At 38.5% G+C, this 22,841-nt stretch overlaps 1 protein-coding gene and 1 pseudogene across 4 annotated transcripts in view; both read right to left on the bottom strand.

Moving 5' to 3' along the window:
• Positions 1–10,293: 10,293 nt before the first annotated feature.
• On the bottom strand, positions 10,294–13,308 carry LOC129564575 (acidic leucine-rich nuclear phosphoprotein 32 family member B pseudogene; annotated as a pseudogene).
• Positions 13,309–18,330: 5,022 nt separating this feature from the next.
• Positions 18,331–22,841, bottom strand: part of ZFX (zinc finger protein X-linked) — a 37,860-nt gene continuing 33,349 nt past the window's right edge. For all 4 annotated transcript variants that reach the window (XM_055438121.2, XM_055438116.2, XM_055438119.2 and 1 more), the window contains one exon: positions 18,331–22,203. In XM_055438121.2, the coding sequence (XP_055294096.2) occupies positions 21,020–22,203 (1,184 nt within the window). In that variant the 3' untranslated portion in view covers positions 18,331–21,019. The remainder of the gene's footprint in view (positions 22,204–22,841) is intronic.

The raw sequence follows: 22,841 nt of genomic DNA, 5'->3' as shown, positions 1-22,841 counted from the left end.
TTACCTTGGTCATGGGGTATCTCTTCACGGCTGCTCCAAAGCGCAGCAGCTGCTCCTTACCTTGGACGAGGGGTATCTCCTCAGGGCCGCCCCTCCTGACCTTGAACGTGGAATAGCTCCTCTCGGCCCTCCTGCGCCCGCGCAGTGGCTGCTACTTGGATGTGGGGTTGCTCCTCTCGGCAATGTATGAGACTTCCATTTGTTCTGCGTGCTTGTCAGTACTTGGTACTGTAAATTTATTTTTTGTTTGTTTTTTTGTTTGTTTTAGTCATTCTATTAAGTTTGTAATGCTATCTCATTGAGATTTTAATGTACAGGTCTGACTTTTTCTGACCCCATGGACTGTAGCCTACTAGGCTCCTCCGTCCATGAGATTTTCCAGGCAAGAGTACTGGAGTGGGGTGCCATTTCCTTCTCCAGGGGATCTTCCCAACCCAGGGATCGAACCCAGGTCTCCTGCATTGTAGGCAGACACTTTACCCTCTGAGCTACCAGGGAAGCCCCAAACTACATTCAGTTCAGTTCAGTTCAATTGCTCAGTCGTGTCCAACTCTTTGCAACTCCATGAATCACAGCATGCCAGGCCTCCCTGTCCATCACCAACTCACAGAGTTCACTCAAACCCATGTCCATCGAGTCGGTGATGCCATCCAGCCATCTCATTCTCGGTCATCCCCTTCTCTTCCCGCCACCCCCAATCCTTCCCAGCATCAGAGTCTTTTCCAGTGAGTCCACTCTTCGCATGAGGTGGCCAAAGTATTGGAGTTTCAGCTTTAGCATCAGCCCTTCCAATGAACACCCAGGATTGATCTCCTCTAGAATGGACTGGTTGGATCTCCTTGCAGTCCAAGGGACTCTCAAGAGTCTTCTCCAACACCACAGTTCAAAAGCATCAATTCTTCGGCGATCAGCTTCCTTCACAGTCCAACTCTCACATCCATACATGACCACGGGAAAAACCATAGCCTTGACTAGACAGACCTTGGTTGGCAAAGTAATGTCTCTGCTTTTTAATATGCAATCTAGGTTGGTCATAACTTTCCTTCCAAGGAGTAAGCGTCTTTTAATTTCATGGCTGCAATCAGCATCCGCAATGATTTTGGAGCCCAAAAAAACAAAGTCTGACACTGTTTCCACTGTTTCCCCATCTATTTCCCATGAAGTGATGGGACCAGATGCCATGATCTTTGTTTTCTGAATGTTGAGCTTCAAGCCAACCTTTTCACTCTCCTCTTTCACTTTCAAAACTGCATTAATAGACACTGAAACAAAGAAGATATAGATGGTAAATGAGCATATGGAAAGATGGCCAAAGTTACCAGTCATTAGGGAACTGTGACTAAATCTAAACTAAAATCTCAATGAGATAGTATTACAAACTTAATAGAATGACTAAAACAAAAAAAAAATAAACTTATAATAACAAGTACTGACAAGTACGCAGAACAAATGGAAGTCTCATACATTGCTGATAGTTATACAAAATGGTACAGCCACTCCAGGAAATGTTTTGACAGTTTCTTACAAAGTAAAACATACACTTACCACATTACCCAGGTATCCCACTCCTAGGAAACCACCTTACATAAATGAAAAATTATGTTCACAAAAACATGAATGTCTATAGCAACTCAAATCATAATTGCAACGCAAACGATCTTCAATGGGTGAGTGAATAAACAATTGTGGTATAGCCTTATAATGGAATGCTACTGAGCAATAAGAAGGAACAAACTTACATGGATGAGTTCCAACAGCACTGTACTGTGTGAAAGAAGTCACTTTCAAAAGTTATATATTGCAAGATACCTTTCCTATGGAATTTTGGAAAAGAGATTATAGAAGATTGTTGGTTGCCATGGATTAGGGATGTGATGAGAGTAGGATTACAAAGGGGCAGGTTGAGGGAGATTTTTAGGATGATGGAATTTTTCTTCAATCAGTTTGTGGCAGGGGTTATAGAAACATATATATTTGTTAAAACTCATGGAACTGTACACCAAAAACAAAAAAGGAATCATTTTTATTTTATGTTAATTTTTAAAGCTCATAAACTTTTATACCAGAAATCAATTGCACTGTGTTATTTTAAAATAAAATGAAATTTCAAAAAAGAAAAAAATTATTATCAATACATAAGCATTAAAATGGGGGCAATTTTTAAAAGAATGATCATAAGTCTTGGTGAGGATGTGAGGCAACCAGAACTCTTCATACTGCTAGTGGAATTTAAAATGATACAACTACATTGGAAAAAAAGTTTGTGTCTAAAATGTTAAATACAGACCATACAAACCACTCACTCCATTTACCCAAAAGAAATGAAAACTTATATCCACACAAATACATAAATGTTCATGGCAGTTTAATTTGTAATAGCCTAAAACTGCAAACAATCCAAATATCCATTAATAGGTGAATGTATAAAAATAATGTGGTATATCCACACAATGGAATAACACTTAGCAATGAAAAGGAATGAACTATTAGTATATGTGCAAATATGGAGGAAATTCAAAATAATCATGTTGAGTGAAAGAAACAAAAGAAAGCAAAGAAAGAAGGAAGGAAAAAAAGAAAAGAAAAAGAATAGCAGGGTTAAGAGCAGACTATATGCAGCCATTGATCACTTAGGAAGGCTTTCTTATCTCTCCATGCTATTCTTTGGAACTCTGCAATTCAGATGGGTATATCTTTCCTTTTCCCTTTTGGCTTTAGCTTCTCTTCTTTTCTCAGCTATTTGTAAGGGCTCCTCAGACAACCATTTTGCCTTTTTGCAATTCTTTTCCTTAGGGATGGTCTTGATCCCTGCCTCCTGTACAATGTCACAAACCTCCATCCAAAGTTCTTCAGGCACTCTATCAGATCTCATCCCTTGAATCTATTTGTCACTTCCACTGTAAGGGATTTGATTTAGGTCATACCTGAATGGTCTAGTGGTTTTCCCTACTTTCTTCAATTACTTTGCTGACAAAGGTCTGTCTAGTTGAAGCTATGGTTTTTCCAGTAATCATGTATGGATGTGAGAGTTGGACCATAAAGAAAGCTGAGCGCCAAGGAATTGATGCTTTTGAATTGTGTGTTGGAGAAGACTCTTGAGAGTCCCTTGGACTGCAAGGAGATCCAACCAGTCAATCCTAAAGGAAATCAATCCCGAATATTCATTGGAAGGATTGATGCTGAAGCTGAAGCTCCAATACTTTGGACACCTGATGCAAAGAACCAACTCACTGTAAAAGACCCTGATGCTGGGAAAGATTGAAGGCAGGAGGAGAAGTGGACGACAGAGGATGAGATGGTTGGTTGACATCACCGACTCAACGGACATGAGTTTGAGTAAACTCCAGGAGTTGGAGATGGACAGGGAAGCCTGGTGTGCTGCAGTCCATGGGGTCGAAAAGAGTCGGATATGACTGAGCTGAACTGAACTGAACTGATATGCAGTCAATGATAGAATTACTGAACTGGAAGGTAGGTCAAAAGAAACTACCCAAAAATGAAGCATGGAGAGATTTAAAGGATGGAAAATGTATTTTAAAAAGTATGAGACATGGGATACAATATAGAGACCTAAAACAGATCTCACTGAACTCCGAGAAAGAGAAGAGAGAGAGAATGAAGAAGCTACATTTAAAGAGCGAAGTCATTAATTTCTGGTTTCAAGAAACCCAACAAATCCTACGCAGGAAATATCAAAAGAAATTCATACCCAGATATATCACAGCAGAATTACAGGGGTGGAGAAAGCACACACAAGGGAAAAAACTAATCACTTGCCAAAGAGCTATAGTTAGATCAGTAGCTGACTTCTCAGTGGGAACAACGGAATCCAGAAAACACTATAATGAAAATAACTGCCAATGTAGTATTCTAATCTAGAGTTTACAACACACCGAGAATTAAAATATATGACAACAGTCATGGGGCAACTAAGCCCATGTGCCTTAACTACTGAGTCTGTGCCCTAAAGGCCAGGAGCCCCAACTACTGAGCTCACGTTCCACAACTACTGACACCCGTGGGCCTAGAGCCCATGATCTAGAACAAGAGAACTAGAGAGTAGCCCCTGCTCGCCACAACTAGAGAAAACCTGTGCAGCAACGAAGACCCAGCACAGCCAAATAAATAAAATTATAATAAATAAATGATACAAATGAACCTATTTACAAGACAGAAATTGAGTCACAGATCTAGAAAACAGACTTATGGCTACTAAGGGGGAAAGGGGAATAAACTGGGAGGCTGGGATTGACATATACAGACTTCTATAAATAAAAGATAACTAATAAGAACCTACTGTATAGCACAGGGAACTCTATTTGGTGCTCTGTAATGATGGTGAAACTCCAATACTTTGGCCACCTCATGTGATGAGTTGACTCACTGGAAAAGACTCTGATGCTGGGAGGGACTGGGGGCGGGAGGAGAAGGGGACGACAGAGAATGAGATGGATGGATGGCATCACCGACTCAATGGACATGAGTTTGAGTGAACTCTGGGAGTTGGTGATGGACAGGGAGGCCTGGCGTGCTGTGATTCATGGGGTCGCAAAGAGTCGGACACGACTGAGCGACTGAACTGAACTGAACTGAACGACCTATATTGGAATGGAGTCTAAAAGAGAGTAGATACATGTGTATGTATGGGTGATTCACTTTGCTGTACAGCAGAAACACAACACTGTAAATCAACTATAATAAAAAGCCAGTTTTAAAAGAGTAAATCAAAAGTCTTCATCACAAGAAAAAAAATTGTTCTTGTAACTATATATGGTGACAGATGTTGTTAACTAGACTTGTGGTGATCATTTCACAGTATATACAAATACTGAATCATTATGTTAAATGCCTGAAACTAATATCATGCTATATGTCAACTGCATCTCAATAAAATATTAAAAAAAATTTCTCCAAAAAAACATATATATGACACCAGTAGCATTTAAGTTAGGAAGACTAATCTATAGTCCTTACATTTTCTCAGAGAAGTATAAAAGTACCAATTAACATTTGACTTTGATAAGTTAAGAAGTCATATTATAATGTACAGGGTAACAATTATTAAAACAGCAAAAGAAATTTCTTTTATTTGCAGACCAACAGAAGGGGAAAAGTGAAGCAGGAAAAAACAATAAATCCAAAATAAAGCAATTAGATAGATAAAAGCTAAATATGCATCTAAATTTACTCAACAATCACTGAAAGTGCGAAAACCAGGTCTTCTGTGCCCAAGCATGTGATGCAATATGAAGCACCACCTATTAAGTATTCCTGCCAAAAACCTGAATATGAATCTAATCAAGGCTTCAGATCTAATTATTCATTTGCAAGAAATAAGAGCAACAGAACAAGTTACATGACATCAAGAGGAAGCAACCAGCCAAATGCAGTCTGTGAGACATTCCATATAACAAATGACCTGATTTCTCTGAAAAAATTAATTCTGTAAAAATGGGCGGCTGAGTGGGTGAAACTGCAATACTTTGGCCACCTCATGCGATGAGTTGACTCACTGGAAAAGACTCTGATGCTAGGAAAGGTTGGGGGCGGGAGGAGAAGGGGACGACCGAGAATGAGATGGCTGGATGGCATCACCGACTCTGTGGACATGAGTTTGAGTGAACTCCGGGAGTTGGTGATGGACAGGGAGGCCTGGCGTGCTGTGATTCATGGGGTCGCAGAGAGTCGGACACGACCGAGTGACTGAACTGAACTGAACTGAACTGAGTGGGTGAAGAACTCTTAAAGAATAAAAGAGTCAATTAGGGAAATTTGGATATGGATTGGGTAATATAAGATAAGCAATTATTGTAAATGGTGATGGCATAGTAGTTACATTTTTTAAATGCCATCTGCTTGAGAAGCGTACTTGGGTATTTATCAGTGAAGCTACATGATATCTAGAATTTGCTTTAAAATACTGCAGCATAAAATGGGATGGGAGGAATAGATGAAGGAGATTGGCAAAATGTTGATAATTATTGAATATGGATAATGGGTAAATGGGGATCCATTATCCTATTCTGACTGCTTTTGTTTATACTTGAATTTTTATAATAAAAAATACAAAAAATGTACAGGTTAGACAAATACAAAATATTTATCACTGATTACATTAAGACAATTACAGTTAACAAGACTAAAACTGTACGAATATTTTAAATTTTTCTTATTTACTGCTTACAAGAGATTAATTTTAAAGCGTGATGACACCATAAGGCTATAAGTAAAAAAAAGGAAAATGTTAAGAATGATACATTTATAAGTACATAATAAGCTCCCCAAATTTATATTATATGGTCATTGCAAAGAACCAAGAAACTCAAGACATCCTTGAAGAAGAACAAAATGGGTAGACTTTCCCTAAGAAATATAAGAATTATTCTTGGTACTCCCCTGGTGGTCCAATGGCTAAATATTGTGCTCACAATGCAGGTGGCCCAGGTTCCATCCCTGGTCAGGGAACTAGATCCCACATGCTACAACTAAGATCCCGAATGCCATTACTAAGATGTAGTACAGTCAAATAAATAAATAAATAAAATTTTAAAAAGAAATATAAGAATTATTCTTAAACTATAGTAAGTCATGGGATTAGTATCCAGAGTACGTAAAAACTCTTTCAACTCAATAATAGAAAGACAGACAATCCAATTTTAAATGAGCAAAGGATTTAATAGACATTTCTCCAAAGAAGGCATACACATGGCCAGTAAGCGTATGAAAAGTGTTCAACATCCTTAGTCATTAAGTGAAAGTCACTCAGTCGTGTCCACCTCTTTGTGACCTCATGGACTTTACAGTCCATGGAATTCTCCAGGCCAGAATACTGGAGTGGGTAGCCTTTCCCTTCTCCAGGGGATCTTCCCAACCCAGGGATCGAACCCAGGTCTCCTGCATTGCAGGCAGATTCTTTACCAGGTGAGCCAAAAGGGAAACCCAATAATGTATTAAGTAAGTATGCTATTACCCCATTAAATTTTAATAAAGTAGAATTAACCCACTGAAATAATGTTCTAATAATGAAATAATGTTCTAATGTCACGGTAAGTTGGAAATTTCATTCCTTAGTCATTAGGGAAACACAAATCAAAACCACAATGAGATAAAACTTCACATACACTAAGATAACTATAATCAAAACAACAGCCAATAACAAGTGTTGGCAAGAATGCAGAGAAATTGGCACCCTCACAATGCTATTGATGGGAATGTAAAATCATGCAATTGTTTTGGAAAATAGTCTGGCAGTTGGTCAAAATATTAAACATAGAATTATTATATGACCTAGCAATTCTACTCCTAAGAGAAATGAAAATACACATACGTGCAAAACTTGTGCACAAAAGCTTATTGCAGCATTATTCGTAATAGCCAAAATGTAGTAAGCCAGAAAGAGAAAGACAAATACCATATGATATACCAATACTTACATGTAGAATCTAAAATACAATGTGAATGAACAAAGCAGACTCACAGACATAGAGAACAGACTTCTGGTTGCCCAGGGGGAGGCAGGATGGGGGACAGATGGATTGGGAGTCTGGGATTAACAGATGCAAACTGTTATATATAAGATGGATAAACAACAAGATACCACAGTATAGCACAGGGAACTATATTTAATATCCTGTGATAAACCATAATGGAAAAGAATATGAAAAAGAATATATATATGTATGTATAACTGGATTGTTGAGGTCCTTTAGAGGTTTGAATTTTTTCACTGAATCACTTTGCTGTATAGCAGAAATTAACATAACATTGTAAATCAACCATACTTCAATAAAATAAAAAAAACAAAATAGCCAAAAAGTGGAAGAATTCAATTGTCCATTAACTGATTAATGGATAAACAGATGTGGTATACCCATACAATGGAATATTATTCTATCATCAGTTCAGTTCAGTTCAGTCGCTCAGTCGTGTCCGACTCTCCGCGACCCCATGAATCACAGCACGCCAGGCCTCCCTGTCCATCACCAACTCCCAGAGCTCACTCAGACTCAAGTCCACAGAGTCGGTGATGCCATCCAGCCATCTCATCCTCGGTCGTCCCCTTCTCCTCCCGCCCCCAACCCTTCCCAGCATCAGAGTCTTTTCCAGTGAGTCAACTCGTCGCATGAGGTGGCCAAAGTATTGCAGTTTCAGCTTTAGCATCAGTCCTTCCAATGAACACCCAGGATCAAAAGAATTAATTACTGATACATACCACAATATGGGGAGCTTCCCAGGTGGCTCAGTGGGTAAAGAATCCACCTGCAATACAGGAGACGCAGGAGATCTGGGTTCAATCCCTAGGTCAGGAAGATCCCTTGGAGGAGGGCATGGCAACCCACTCCAGTATTTCTGCCTAGAGAATCCCATGGACAGAGGAGTCTTGTGGGCTACAGTTCATGGGGTCACAAAGAGTCAAACATGACTGAGTGACTGAGCACACTCGCATGTACTACCATATGGATGACCTTTGAAAACACTATTTTAAGTGAAAAATGCCAGTCAAAAAGAGCACATATCATATGACTCCATTTATTTGAAATTACCAGAGTAGCAAATCTACAGAGACTGAAAGTAGACCAATGGTTGCCAGAGGCTGGGAGGAGAGGGGGACCAGGGAGGAACTGCTAGTGGGTACAAGATTCCTTTTGGGGTGATGAAATATTCTAAACTTAGATCACGGTGATGGTTGCAAAACTCTTTCATTATACTAAAAGCACGCAATTGTGTATTTTAAATGGATGGATTTTATAGTATGTGAATTATATCTTAATAAAGATGCTTTTTAAAAAGTTATAGTAATTCAAACGGGGTGGTATAGTTGCAGAAAAAGAGAAATGACAAATGGAACAAAACAGAACACCTAGAAATAGACTCATATACATAGGAGTATTTTCAGCTAGTTCTGAAAATCAGTAAAGACAGTACTGGCTTTTCAATAAAGAGTTGAATTTGTATCCATTTGAAATTGAAAAAATTTAAATTGGATGCCTAATTCTTAGGCATATATATTCTAGAACTGACTCTGTGGATTAAAGACTTAGTTGCGATAAGTCAAACTACAAAGCTTTTGAAGATAACATCAGAGAGTATCTTTATTAGAGTAGGGAAGGGAAGGCTTTCCTAAGACACATGAAGCACTAAACATAATGAAAATATTTCAGCTTTGGTTCTTTAAAATGAAGACTTATGTTCATTAAACAAAGCAATAGAAAGAGTAAAATGGCAAGCCATAGAGGAAGAGAAAATTCATGCAGAGACTGCTAAATTACATATAACTGGCAAAGGACTAATATCAACAAAGAAAAGGTAAACAATCCAACAGAAATGGGCAGAAAAAAAATCTCTACAGGCTTTCACAGAAGAAGAAACACAAATGATCAGTAAAAGTGTGAAAAGATGGTCAATATTATTCATATTTAGGGATATGTTAAAGCCTCAATGTAAATTTTTTTTTTTTTTACATGTACAAAGTTGGCAAGACTTAAAAGTCTGAGAATATGCTCTGGTGAGAATGGGTAGCAGTGGGACTTCTCAGACATTGCTGCACCTGTCAGAGCATAAATGGGTTCATTTTGAAACAAAGATGGCATTCCATGTTAAATTTGAATAATGTGAGAACACATTCAGAAATAACAGCTATGTCTGCAACAATAAATGCTCTCCTTGCTAGCTTAACAAGATTTATAATACACTGAGAAAGTAGGATATGGAGAATTCTTATCTAGCACCATCTATAGACTAAGCGTTAAGTTAAGACCTTTACACATGCTTCTTAAAGTTGAAGCAAAAGGGGTACCCAGACTGCTGTTATTCTATGACAGGAAACTTCTGGCTGAAGTTCCTTCTACCACATAAAAATAACTCAGAAGCACTGTTAGTCCATTAGGACAAGCTACACATTTACAAATATCACCACTCTCTTGCTTTGCTCTTCAAGAGACATAGGTTTCAAACATTTAAATTTTTCAGTACAATAACAATCACATGCTGGGATGTGAAATTAAGGAGATTCTTTCTTCAGTTGAAGACAGACTTGACCCATCACCAAGAAAGTGTTCAACAAATAACTTCCAACACGATTAAAACAGCACACACACACACGATGTATCTTAATGAGATTTATGAATTCCAAAGATATTTTAAAAATCATATGAACTTTAGAAAACAAAGGAAACATATAGAATAGAGAACCAGTGAAATAACATCTATCAGCGGTGAAAGGTTTATAATCTCCCAACTAAGGGATTGTGACCAAAAGTTTATACCTTCCAACTAAGACAGTTGGGAAGGCAAAAGTAGGTATTTTGGGGTAGTCAAGGCCTCAGAAAGAATATAAGACACCCACATATCAGACATGAGGGAATAAACATTAGGTATGCATCAATCAAATGACAATTTATTCAGCACAGAGATGTCAAATGGGGAGAGATAAAATGAATAAGAAACAACAGTAGCAATAAATCTTGCAATATGTGCTTACATATAAATAGAGTATGATAACATGACTGAGGATTTGTAATATAAGCAATAAGAAAGGATTGTTGAAATAGAAAACACATATCGGACAAAGCAGAATTCAAGATCAAACTCTACAAAGGACAAAATAGATTCTCTGTACAATCATAAAGAAGATATGTCATACATCTATGTAACAGAAATGTACAAATGCCAAATATATAATGCAAAACATGAAATACAAGGAAACTGAATAAAACACCAATATGATGGGAGATTTTAATATTTTTTCAAAAATTTAAAAATCAGGTAGTTAAAACAGTATAATATATATTTGAAATTATAATCAAATCCAACTTTATCTATAAATGTATATCAGAAATGGAAAAATATACATTGTACTAGTTTTCCTGTACTGTATGTTCCCCACAAAAACATTTATTATGCCTTGCCCAAAAAGAAAACTATAAAATTCCAAAAAATGTAGAGGATATTTGGGCCACAGTATGAACCCAAACCAATAAAAGCAGTGATCAACACTAGAAAGGAGATATTACCAGAAATGCAAGAGAATAAAATAATTATAAGAGAATATTATGTGCATTTTTATAGTAATAAATAGAAAAATCTAGAAAAGTGGTCCTTAACCATGGCTACACATTGTCATCAATTGAGGAACTTAGAGAATTACTGACGTCTAAATCACCGACTCTGCGGACATGAGTTTGAGTGAACTCCGGGAGTTGGTGATAGACAGGGAGGCCTGGCGTGCTGTGATTCATGGGGTCTCAGAGAGTCGGACACAACTGAGCGACTGAACTGAACTGAACTGAACTGAAGTCCCTCCCAGAGATTCCAATTTAATTGGTCTCGGGTGTTGCCCAGGCACTGAGTGGGACAAAGGCTGCCTCATGTGATTCTGATGTTTGACCAAAATTGAGAACCACTGGATTCTTAGTGGGCTTGGACGATATGATCCATGACCCAGCATCACTATCTCCAGGGAGCATGCAAGAAATGCAGAATCTTGGACCCCACATCAGGACCACAGAATTAGAATAAGCATTTTCACAACCTCCCTCAGGTGAGGTGAATGAACATTAATGCTTGCAAAGTACTGATTTAGAAGAAATGGATGATTTCCCAGGGAAATACAGATACCAAAATTCATTTAAGAAGAAAAGTTGGTGGACCAATTAAAGTAGAAGAGATCATTAAAGTAAAAACCTATCATTTTACAAAGAGGCAGCAGACCCAAATGCTTTCACGACTGAGTTGTATCGAGATTATAGAAAAGTTTCCAAGTTTATCTTATGGACTTAGCTTTACATTATAAAATGTTAAGATTTTATTTACAAAGCTTCTTTGTTGTACAGAAAGTAAAAAAGCTGTTACAATCTTGGTGTAACTGGTAGCCACGGACAGTTGACTCACCAATCACAGCAATCCACGCTACAGCAAGTCTTACACAAAAACCTAAGAACGCTTACAATTTTGTTGGGGTGAAGTCCCCAAGCTTAGTGGTAGATTTCCAAGAGGGACTAAATGGAGGAAAGTGGAATGTCACAGGAACTATTCTTTGGCTCTTTGGGTGGGTGGGTGTCCTGGGGTTTGTATCACAGCTACCTTTTTTTTTTTCTTTAAAAAAAAAAACAACAAAACAGCTACCAAATCTATGTCAGCAGTCCAACCAATACTGAACAGTTCTTTTTTTGCAGGTTATTGGGGTCTTATTAATCATCTTCTCCTTCATCATCTCTTTTTCTCTTTTCACCTTTCCCTATTTTTTCCTCTTCATCCTCATCTTCACCATCTTCATCAACTTCTCCATCATGTCCAAATTCTTCTTCCTCCCCACTGACTTCATCTTCATCCTCCTCCTCTTCTACATCTTCCTCTTCATCGTCATCCTCTTCATCATCAAACTCTTCTTCCTCACCATCTTCATCCTCCTCCTTATCCTCATCTTCTCCTTCTTCATCATCCTCATCTTCATCCGCACCATCCACCTCAGCATCTGAATCTGGGGCTTCACCATGCTCTCGGTCATAGCCATCCAGATAGGTCAACTGGGGCAGGAGCTTGAAGACACTCTCTCGGTAGTCATTCAGGTTAGTAACCTCACAGTTACACAGATCCTGGCTCTTTAGACATTCCAACTTTTTCAAAGGTTCCAGGGTGCTGATATCTTTCAGTTTATTTTCACTTAAGTTTAGATGTGTAAGATTTGGAAGTTTTTCTGCTAACATATCCAGACCTTCACAGATTCTATTGTCACTGAGCTCAAGCTTTTTCAATTTAGGCAGTTTGGGAAGATTTGAAACTGAAATCAAGCCTACATTTATTAAACTGAGGAACTCTAAGTTCACAAATTCAGCTGTTAAGCCCTCAATTTTCCCATCATTTGATTAGCAAATGTCCAGGACAAGTTCTCGAACAGCTGCCGGGGTCCGGTTCCTCAGCTCCAGGTGGATCCTCCTCTTCATGTCCATGTTTCTCTCTCTTCCCCACCTCTTCAAACTTAACTTTCCGCGGCGGGGGCGGAGAGGGGAGAGGCGTCCCAGCCTGCGTAGCGAGGGCCGTCGGTAGGGGTCTGCTCAAGGCAGAGGCCAACGGCGCGGTCCTGGGTGGCGGGCTGCGTGCAGGCAGGCGAGCGGAGCCCCTGGAGCCAAGTTACTCGCGGGAGCGGAGAGAAACCATGGAGGGAAAAGCTGCATTAACATTTAAACCGGATGACAACAGTACAAAACAAGGAAACACCAAAATCATGAACACAGATACAAAAATTCTTTTAAAAAATACTAGCCTGGCGGCCTGGCGAGGCCTGGCGGCCTGGCGAGGCGTGGAGGCCTGGCGAGGCGTGGAGGCCTGGACAGGGAGGCCTGGCGTGCTGTGATTCATGGGGTCGCGGAGAGTCGGACACGACTGAGCGACTGAAGTGAAGCCAATTTTAAGTAATAATATATTTAAAGAACAATAAAAATTTCCTAAGTAGGGTACATTTATTTTACAAATCCAAATTTGGTTTAACTTTAGGAAACCTATCAATGTAATTCAGTATACTTCACTACATCAACAAATAGAAAATCAAGTAACGTGGCTAAAAGACATTTGATAACATTAGTCATTCCTAATAAAGTCTCTAAGTAAAATAATAGTGGAAGGAAACTAACTTTGATAAACATGTTTTCCAAAACCAACATTATACCAAGTGGTTAAATGCTGGACTGTTGTCATTAAAAGCAGGAGTAGCACAGAAATGTCTGCTGTAATATATATATTATTCAGCATTGTTTTAGAAGTTCTAGCTAACATAACGGAGAAGGCAATGGCAAGCCACTCCAGTAGTATTGCCTAGAAAATCCCATTGGATGGAGGAGCCTGGTAGGCTGCAGTCCGTGGGGTCGCTAGGGGTCGGACACGACTGAGCGACTTCACTTTCACTTTTCACTTTCACACATTGGAGAAGGAAATGGCAACCCACTCCAGTGTTCTTGCCTGGAGAATCCCAGGGATGGGGGAGCCTGGTGGGCTTCTGTCTATGGGGTCACACAGAGTCAGACACGACTGAAGTGACTTAGCAGCAGCAGCTAACATAAAATAGAAAATGGAAATAATTGACATCTTTTTGCATTATGACTGCAAACACAGAAATTCAAGACTACTAAAGTAAATTAGAATTGAGAATGTCATGTGGTAAAGTAGCTAGGTCTATGAAAAATATATAAAGATCAATAGATGCTTTAATAGTATCTAAGTTGACTAAACTATGGTGGGTACAATCTCTGGCAAGTTTTTCAGCTGTTAAAGAGAATGAGATAGAGCTCAGTTTATTTTCCCAAAGGGATAGATATGATATATTATGTGACTTATAGACATGCATAGTCTTATTTTGGTCAAAAAAAAATTTACATTCCTCCAAAGGTCCTCTTGCTCTGTTTACATATTTATCTTTGTACAGTTTTGTATGAGCACGAAGGGAAGGCAAACAGTCTATTAACTATGACTACCTCAAGAAAATTGGCTTGAAGGAAGTGTAGAAATGACATCATTAAGCTGCCTTTATACTTATTTTGTACTGTACGGCATGTTACAATAATGTGCATTTTATAACTTAAAAATGTAACAAAATTAAAACTCAGTAAAGATTTTCTTTTCTCTGTGCTGTGTCTTCGTCATGGCGCACAGGCTCCACAGTGCGCAGGCTCAGTAGTTGCTCTGCCCCAGCCCTAGTGCACTTCCATGGTGGCTCAGAGTAAAGAATCCGCCTGCAATGCGGGAGACCTGGGTTCAATCCCTGGGTCAGGAAGATCCCCTGGAGGAGAGCATGGCAACCCACTCCAGTATTCTTGCCTGGAGAACCCCCATGGACAGAGGAACCTGGCGAGCTACAGTCCACGGGGTCGCAAAGAGTCGGACACAACTGCAGACAAGGCCCTAGAGCACAAAGGCTCAGTTGCCCCCAGGGCATGTGGATGTTGGTTCCCTGACCAGAGACTGAATTTTCATCCCCTGCATTAAGCATAGATTCTTAAACACTGGACCACCAGGGAAATCCCACAGTAAAGATTCATTTAAAGGATGTTCTGGGTGGGACTTCCCAGGTGGCTCAGTGTAAAGAATCTGCCTGCCAATGCAGGAGACGCAGGCTCAATCCCTGTGTGGAGATCCCCTGGAGAAGGAAATGGCAACCCACTCCAGCATTCTTGCCTGGGAAATCCCATGGACAGAGCAGCCTGGCAGGCTACAGCCCATGGGGTCGCAATAGTTGGACACAATTGAAGCAACTAAACCACCACCACCAATGTTCTGGGTAATAGGATAAGAGGGGAAGGCATTTTACTTTCTTCTCTGTACCATTCTGAATTTTCCATATTCTCTCCAAAAAGAATGTGCATTTAAAAAAATCTTTCAAGTCAAGCAATATTTACAGAAATACTTGATGTTTGAAAAGAAAATCACTAAACATACAACAGAATCAATGCTGTGGTTACAAAACACAAGATTTACGCGTTATCAACTGAGATTGGAAGAAAACAAAGAACAGCCCTTTAATAAAGCAAGTGTATTGTGGGTCACACACAATAAAAATAACTTGCAAGATATCCATCTTTGTATAGCTTAATAAATGTTCCCTTTAAAAGCTATTTTTTTTTTTCCTGAAGAAAAATTGAAGCATACCACCCTGGGAGAAACAGGAACTAAATCTTTGAAAGTCTGTCACAACTACCTCAAGAGAGGAAAAACCAACAGGAATATGCAAGGCCAAAAGTAAAGATCTCTGCTAGTGGGCTAATGCCAGAGGGCAACCCAGAATTGGACTAACCCTTACTTTATGAGAATGGCTTAAGTGAACTCTTCTTTGCTTCCCCTGAGTGGGGAAGATGGTTGTTCCATTTGTCTGGGAGAGGACCAAGCCCTCTCTCTATAGCTCACAGAGGGTAAGGTGAATCCCACACTTTCAAGTGACTGGCTGCATTTTTCAAGGCCTAGACTGGATGGAGGAAAAGATTCAGCCTCTGGGTCTCTCAATCCAGCTTTACAACATGAAGCCACATACCCAATGTGGGTGGTTTCTTATGTCTATTTTCAATGTGATTAGGACCTCCCAAACTCCATCAGATAGCTTTGGAATACCTCCCCTCACTTCAGAGTTCAGGCAAAGGGAAATGGGTTCAAACACAGCATGAAGGAAAAGCAGAAATTGGCCTCTCTTGAAAAGTAAAATATAGGTCTAGTTAACTATTCCATTTTTGTCAATGGGTTTAGCTATTTCTGAGTAATTCACATCATCAGTGAATAAACACCATCCAGACATACTGCGTAGGTTTTCTGTGGTGAACTTCCCTTGTGGCTCTATAGTATCAGCACATCACTACAACGCCAAATCCTTTGTGTGCACCAGTATCAGCAACACAAGTAACCCGAGACCAAGACAATAGGATAAATCAAGGAAAATGATTAATTTTTTTTACTTTGACCTCAAACTTGGTTGACTAAGAATTTCCATCAGAGGCCATGAAAAAGATTCTGAAGTCTGAGGAAGTGCAGATGCTATATCTAGGTATAACAGTGATACTTTCATTGGGCCTAGAAATGCTGAACTACTGAAGGAGTCACATTACTTTCCGCTTGTACTGTGTTGGGGAGTTAACTGTGTGATTTAAGCCTCGTGTCCATGTATGTGTGTGTGTGTAGGCCTTGTCTACAGGCAACACTCCACTAGAGTAACTTAAAAATAGGAATTTATTTACAATAGCAAAGGTGTCAAAAATAACAGGAACAATATATAACAAATCCAAGAGTTATTTTATGAAAAAGGCAAACAATACATACACAAAAGATAAAACAAAATCCAAAAGGGCAAACTTAATGTGACCTTAACAGCTACGTATGTGGCAAAATGGTTTTTCAGATATAAATTACTTAAGTACTGCTGGGCCAATTCAACACACACTTTTTTCAGCCTTTTATACTTGCTGAACCTTCCTGTGAATTCTATTTACTTTTGAGGAATGTAACTTTGGGGAGGCCATACAAGATTTATGAAGTACATACAGGATATTTACATGTATACTAAAAGATAGACTGACAGGCTCACATTTCAAAAGGGGTATAAAGTGGTATGAAGTGAACATATAAACTGAGTCCCATTTCACCATCACTGCTTCCTTCTAGGGCATGTGTGTGTGTTGTCTACTACAAAAAATTAATGCACCAGTAATCTTTAAAGTTCCTCAAGTGCTCTAAAGCAGTGCTTCCCAAACTTGAACATGCATCAGAGTCATATGTTAAGACATGTTAAGACACAGGTCACTGACTGAGTCCCACACCCAGTTTCTGATTCAGTGAATCTAGGGTGGGGCTGAGAATTTGCATCTTTAACAAAGTCCAGGTAAAAGCCACCACTGCCACCAGGCCACACTTTGAAAGCCAATGCCCTGAACTATCACCCTTTTAAGATTTCAACTACTCATAAAGCTTTTCATTACATGAATCCTAGAATTTGTGAGAAATAAAGGAAATTATTAATACTGAGATTCCCAGAGAAGAGAGCAGTACTTTGTGGTTGGGATCAGACAAGTAAGATGTTATCCATCAGGGGTTCTATCGTGATTTTTTCAGCATGGAGTGGTTTTGTCTTTTTTATGGCTCTAGACAGTGACATTCACCATATTTTCTTAATCATTTACCTCAAATTTTGATTAGTGTTTCAACTATTAGAGAAACACTTGTTCCAATAAATAACTGTAAGATCTCATCTTTAAAAATCAAAGATGACTCAAATCTGTTTTATTATTTTCTTTTGACTCCTGACAACTTTTACCTGACTTCTGATTTTTATAACGACCGTTCTCTAGGATGTTAGTGTCTACTAAAGCCTTCCAACTGTGTACAAAGGGGTAACTCTAGGGCAGGGCTTCTGCTGTGGAGGTGGGAACAACTCCACTGATTAAACGTGCTATTGGACTGATGCTGAAGTAAACTTTAAGTGCTCTCAAAAACCATTTTGTGCATGGGGAAATCTATCTTGGGGGAATTAGAGATGCTAATAAAACAAATCCTTTATGAAGATAAAAGAAAATAACAATTTCAAGGACATGCTCATCAAAGGACTTCCCAATCACCTCTTAACTTCTCTGAAATGTTACTTGCAAATTTGCAGAACTCAAATATTAGTAGTATTTAAATCCAAGTCACAAAATTCAAAGCGATCAAGCATTGTGCATTCCGCTGCGGCATGTAAGGAATTAAGAAATGGGGAAAGGAAAATAATCCACTGCTTTTGATGTTTATTGTGTTTACAAAAACTGTACATTTTTTTTTTCTTAAGAAAAAGCATTAACTTAGTACTGGTATCAAATAGACTAAACATTAACAGGAAAATATTCTGATTTTTATTTTTGCACGTTATTCTCAAGTACACAATTACAATAATGTCACACATCCCTATATGATTTTCTTTTTATGTATTTTACTTTTTTACAAAGTGTACAGAGGGAGGGACATACAATATTTAACAGGATATTTCTACAGAACAATAACTTATATTATGTCCTTGTAAAAATCTGTACCTCTTTAAAACATTTAACTGAAACATCCACTTTTTAGCTTTGCTAGTCAAAATTGTTTTAAGAATTAAAACTAGGTTGTAACTAATGTCAGTACATAACAGTGACTACGATTTCAGTTTCTCTTTATACAGACAAATACACTTTATCATATTCACTTGACCAAACCCTTAAATACCTTTTAAAGGTTTCAATTTGTGCTTTAAAAAGAAAAGAACGGTGTATGATTCCAGACCATGTAAGAGAAATATAAAGTGTGTAAATTGTTGTGTTCTTTATCTTTCAGTTTATTTAAAAAAATATAAATGACCAATTATATTTTCTGTATTAATTTTTACAGGATGTTTTAAAAGTAATAAATTTCCACTTCCATTTAAGTGTTTTCTTTTACATTATTTGTGGGAAAAATAAAAATTAAGGGAGATTTTAAAGGTTCTCACAAAAAAACAGACAGAGCTTTCAACTGTACTGCAGGGCAATGAATCACATAATTGTTAGTTACTTAAAAAAAAAAAGCACATTATGGGGGGCAAAAGGGCACAGGCATTTCTATGCCTTGGCTTTCACTGGCATTTAAGGATGGTGTTCATACCAGCCTACAGCACTTGATTTAGAAATGGACTCAATCAATCTAGCACTTCAGAGGCTTGCCAAACACTATTAGATTTCTAACCCTAAAAATATAACTCTTACAAAGTATCAATGGCAAAGAGAAAGATGAAAGCTAAAAACCTAATAGCACAAAGGGGCTGGAGCACCATAATGAAGTGGCAAGGCAGCTAACAAGTGGGGAAAGAATTCCAAAATCTCCCACAATGTGCCAGATACTCATGTGTCAACAGCCAATGTAAGAGACCCCAAAACCTATTTTCTGTTCTCCAAAATTCACCTTAACCAAATTCTAAGTAACCAAGTACATTCTGTGTATTTATGACCCTGAATCATATCTATTTGTTTAAAAAAAGTTAACTGCTAAAGAAAAACACAACTGTGAAAGACTTGGTGATGTTCCAAATAAGGCCTCAAAATTTTCTCATGCACTGAGAATACACCTTTACCTTCTAATCAAAGCCAATGTTGCGTGTCACATTTTTGAAAGGTTGCTAGCTGTAACGGAGAAGTAACAAGCAATCTCAACTTGTCAAGTGGAAGTCGTAATTAGCACCCATTCTGTGGTACTCGGAATCGCTGCTTCCTTAGTCCCCTCACTTGGTGACACAGAGTGCCCTCATGGACTTCTCAGAGAGAACTGAGGGAGTATATATCTGGATACTCATTAGCTTTTCAGAAAAATATAAAGGCATGAAGCTGAAGTTATATGAAAACATTCTATGTAGAAACATCTTAAGTTCTATTTTTCAGTTACCAAAGATATTTAAAAGAAAATACCTTTACTCTTTAAAAATACTAGTGTCCTTATTTTCCTTCTAATTCTTCACCTGAGTAGTCTCTCCGAAGAGCATGATTTACAAAATGCTCTCTCATGCATCCCTGCATCTTTCATATTATTGTGAATTTAATACTTTTCATTACAGATGTTAAACAACTAATTGGGGTTGTGTGTATAAATATGTAAAATAAGCAATACACACGATACACACGATACATGTCATATATATGTGCATATACGTAAGTCAGGGTACATTTACATATATAAAGTTGCAAAAGATCCTATGAGCCACGAATTACCTCTAGGAAATTCCAAATGCAGTCCTCAGTAAGTCTCATTTGTAGCACACAACCATTCCAACACAAAGCAGCACAGACAAAATACAACAGGATCAAGCAAAATTTTTCAATAAAGTTTTCTAAAAGTTTGCTATGCTGACAAAAGGTGTAAATACTCCAAAGAAAGCACCCCCTGAAAGGATATTTTGTCTGCTGAACAAAACGAAAGGTAAACCCGAACCCGGCCACTGCTCTTCACTCAGCAATGCCAGGGACGCAAAAGCTCAAATGAAAACTTTCATTGTCACGTGGTCTGAAAATATTAAACAAGAGTAAATGACTTCCATGTTAGGATAATTAGACCTGACCGTAAAATCTCCCATTTATGTTAGTAGATGTCTCTGAAAATTTTATTGTGAGAAATTTATGGGAAAAAATAAGTCAACATGAGTACTTTCAGAGTTACCAATCTAAAATTACTTTAAGTTAAATGGTCTTAGAAGAGTACCATCAAGGTAAGCAAGGTAAATACTTAAATAAATATAAAACTTCTAAGATAGAAAAACTCAGTATAGAATCAGGGATTACTTTATTAAAAGCAACTTGCTTGTTGCTGCTTTTCCCCATTTATTAAACAAACTGAATAGAATTCAGAACACACTATTGAACAAAATGTAAAAAAAAAAGTCAACTAGAAGCAATAAATCTATTTGTACATAGCGTAAGTCAATATACAGTATTGTATGTAAGCGAGACTGACTGGCTTTTAAAATGATTTTTCTGTTTCAAAGCCAACATCTCTACAAAAATCTGCCCAAGTATTATTAGGGCAGGCCAACTTCTTTATGATGTCGCATTATGTGCTGGTTCTTTTCTGAAGGTCTTCGGAACCCTTTCTTGCAGTACTCACAACGGTGAGGGTAGTCTTTTGTATGAATGGAAATAACATGCCGTTTAAAGCCTGAGGCATCTGTAGTGCTATACTCACAGTACTCACACTGATACACTTTCCTGCCACTGTGTGTCTTCATATGCTTTTTAAGCTCATTCTGTTGCCTAAATCCCTTTCTACATCTCTTACACCTAAACGGAAGATCTTTTGTGTGAACTGAGAGAATATGGCGACTTAGAACAAACGGATCTGCAATCTTAAAGTCACAATGTCTACACTGGTGCATTTTTTTACCCTTGTGGGCAGCCACATGTTTCTTGAGTTCTGAAGGCCTATGAAAGCCTTTATCACACATGTCACACTTATGGGGGTAGTCTTTTGTGTGAACTGAAATTATGTGTCGTTTCAAATCGCTGGAGTTCGAACTCTTGTGGTCACAATGCAAACACTGGTGTGTTTTGCTTTCTTGGTGGATAAGAGCATGTTGCTGGACCTCTTTGGTATCTGAGAAAGTCAGAAGACAAATGTCACACTTGAATGGCATCTCTTTACTATGCTTAGTTTTTACATGCGTTTTCAAGTTAGAAGAGTCTGCAGACCTATATTCGCAATACTGGCATTGGTATGGCTTCTCGCCAGTATGGATTCGCATGTGCTTTTTGAGCTCTGATGGATGACGAAAACCTTTACCACACTCCACGCATATATGAGGAAAGTTCTTGCTATGGACCGCCAAAAGGTGGCGATTCAGTAACCCTTGTTCAGCTGTCTCATATTCACAGAATTTACATTTGTGCATTTTGTTGGCTCCTTTTTCCTTATGCACCATTTTATGAGTAAACAAAGCCCCAGCATGAGAGAAATGCTTTCCGCACTCATCGCATTCAATGGCCTTCTCAGCCTTGCTGGTAAGCTTGTGGCTCTCCAGGTGGTTGTGTAAACTTATCTTCTTGTTGGTAGTGTAATCACAGTCAGTACAGCGGTACTTCTTCTTGGTAAGGTGTTCAGGATGGTTTTTCATGTGCCTTTTCAAAAAACCTCTCGACTTAAACTTTTTCCCACAAATCATGCAAGGATAAACAGTCAAGGGATGTCCATCAGGGCCAATAATTATTGCTAAGAAAGGAAAAGAAAGGAGCATGAGTGATCAAACCAAGTTCTGTTTTGGTTTCTTCAAGAATTCAAAGTGTGTGTTCTAAACATTATTGGGCAAGTACTCCTATGTAAAGCTGCTCCTGCTGCTAAGTCACTTCAGTCGTGTCCGACTCTGTGTGACCCCACAGACGGCAGCCCACCAGGCTCCCCCGTCCCTGGGATTCTCCAGGCAAGAACACTGGAGTGGGTTGCCATTTCCTTCTCCAATGTGTGAAAGTGAAAAGTGAAAGTGAAGTTGCTCAGTCATGTCTAACTCATAGCGACCCCATGGACTGCAGCCTACCAGGCTCCTCCATCCATGGGATTCTCTAAGCAAGAGTACTGGAGTGGCTTGCCATTGCCTTCTCCGTACTTGCTGCTTAACATTCCTTTTATAGTTTTTCAACATAAGAGTTAGCAGCCTCATCATGAAGGGAACCTGGTCTGGAGACTCCACTCAGTATGACTGTACCAATCTCACTCCCTTCAGCTTGGAAAAAATAAATGAAATAAATATGTAACTTTTACCAACTACCAACTGAAGCTATACCAATTAAGAAATTGGTGGAAAATTATTGTTAAAAAAAGTTTCATAATCACAATTGCTGTTTTGGTTATTC

The sequence above is a fragment of the Moschus berezovskii genome, chromosome Y, assembly GCF_049115385.1.
Source record: "Moschus berezovskii isolate FMDL1 chromosome Y, NW_MosBer_1.0, whole genome shotgun sequence".
In the NCBI taxonomy this organism is placed as follows: domain Eukaryota; kingdom Metazoa; phylum Chordata; class Mammalia; order Artiodactyla; family Moschidae; genus Moschus; species Moschus berezovskii.
This window is presented reverse-complemented; position numbering and strand designations above follow the sequence as displayed.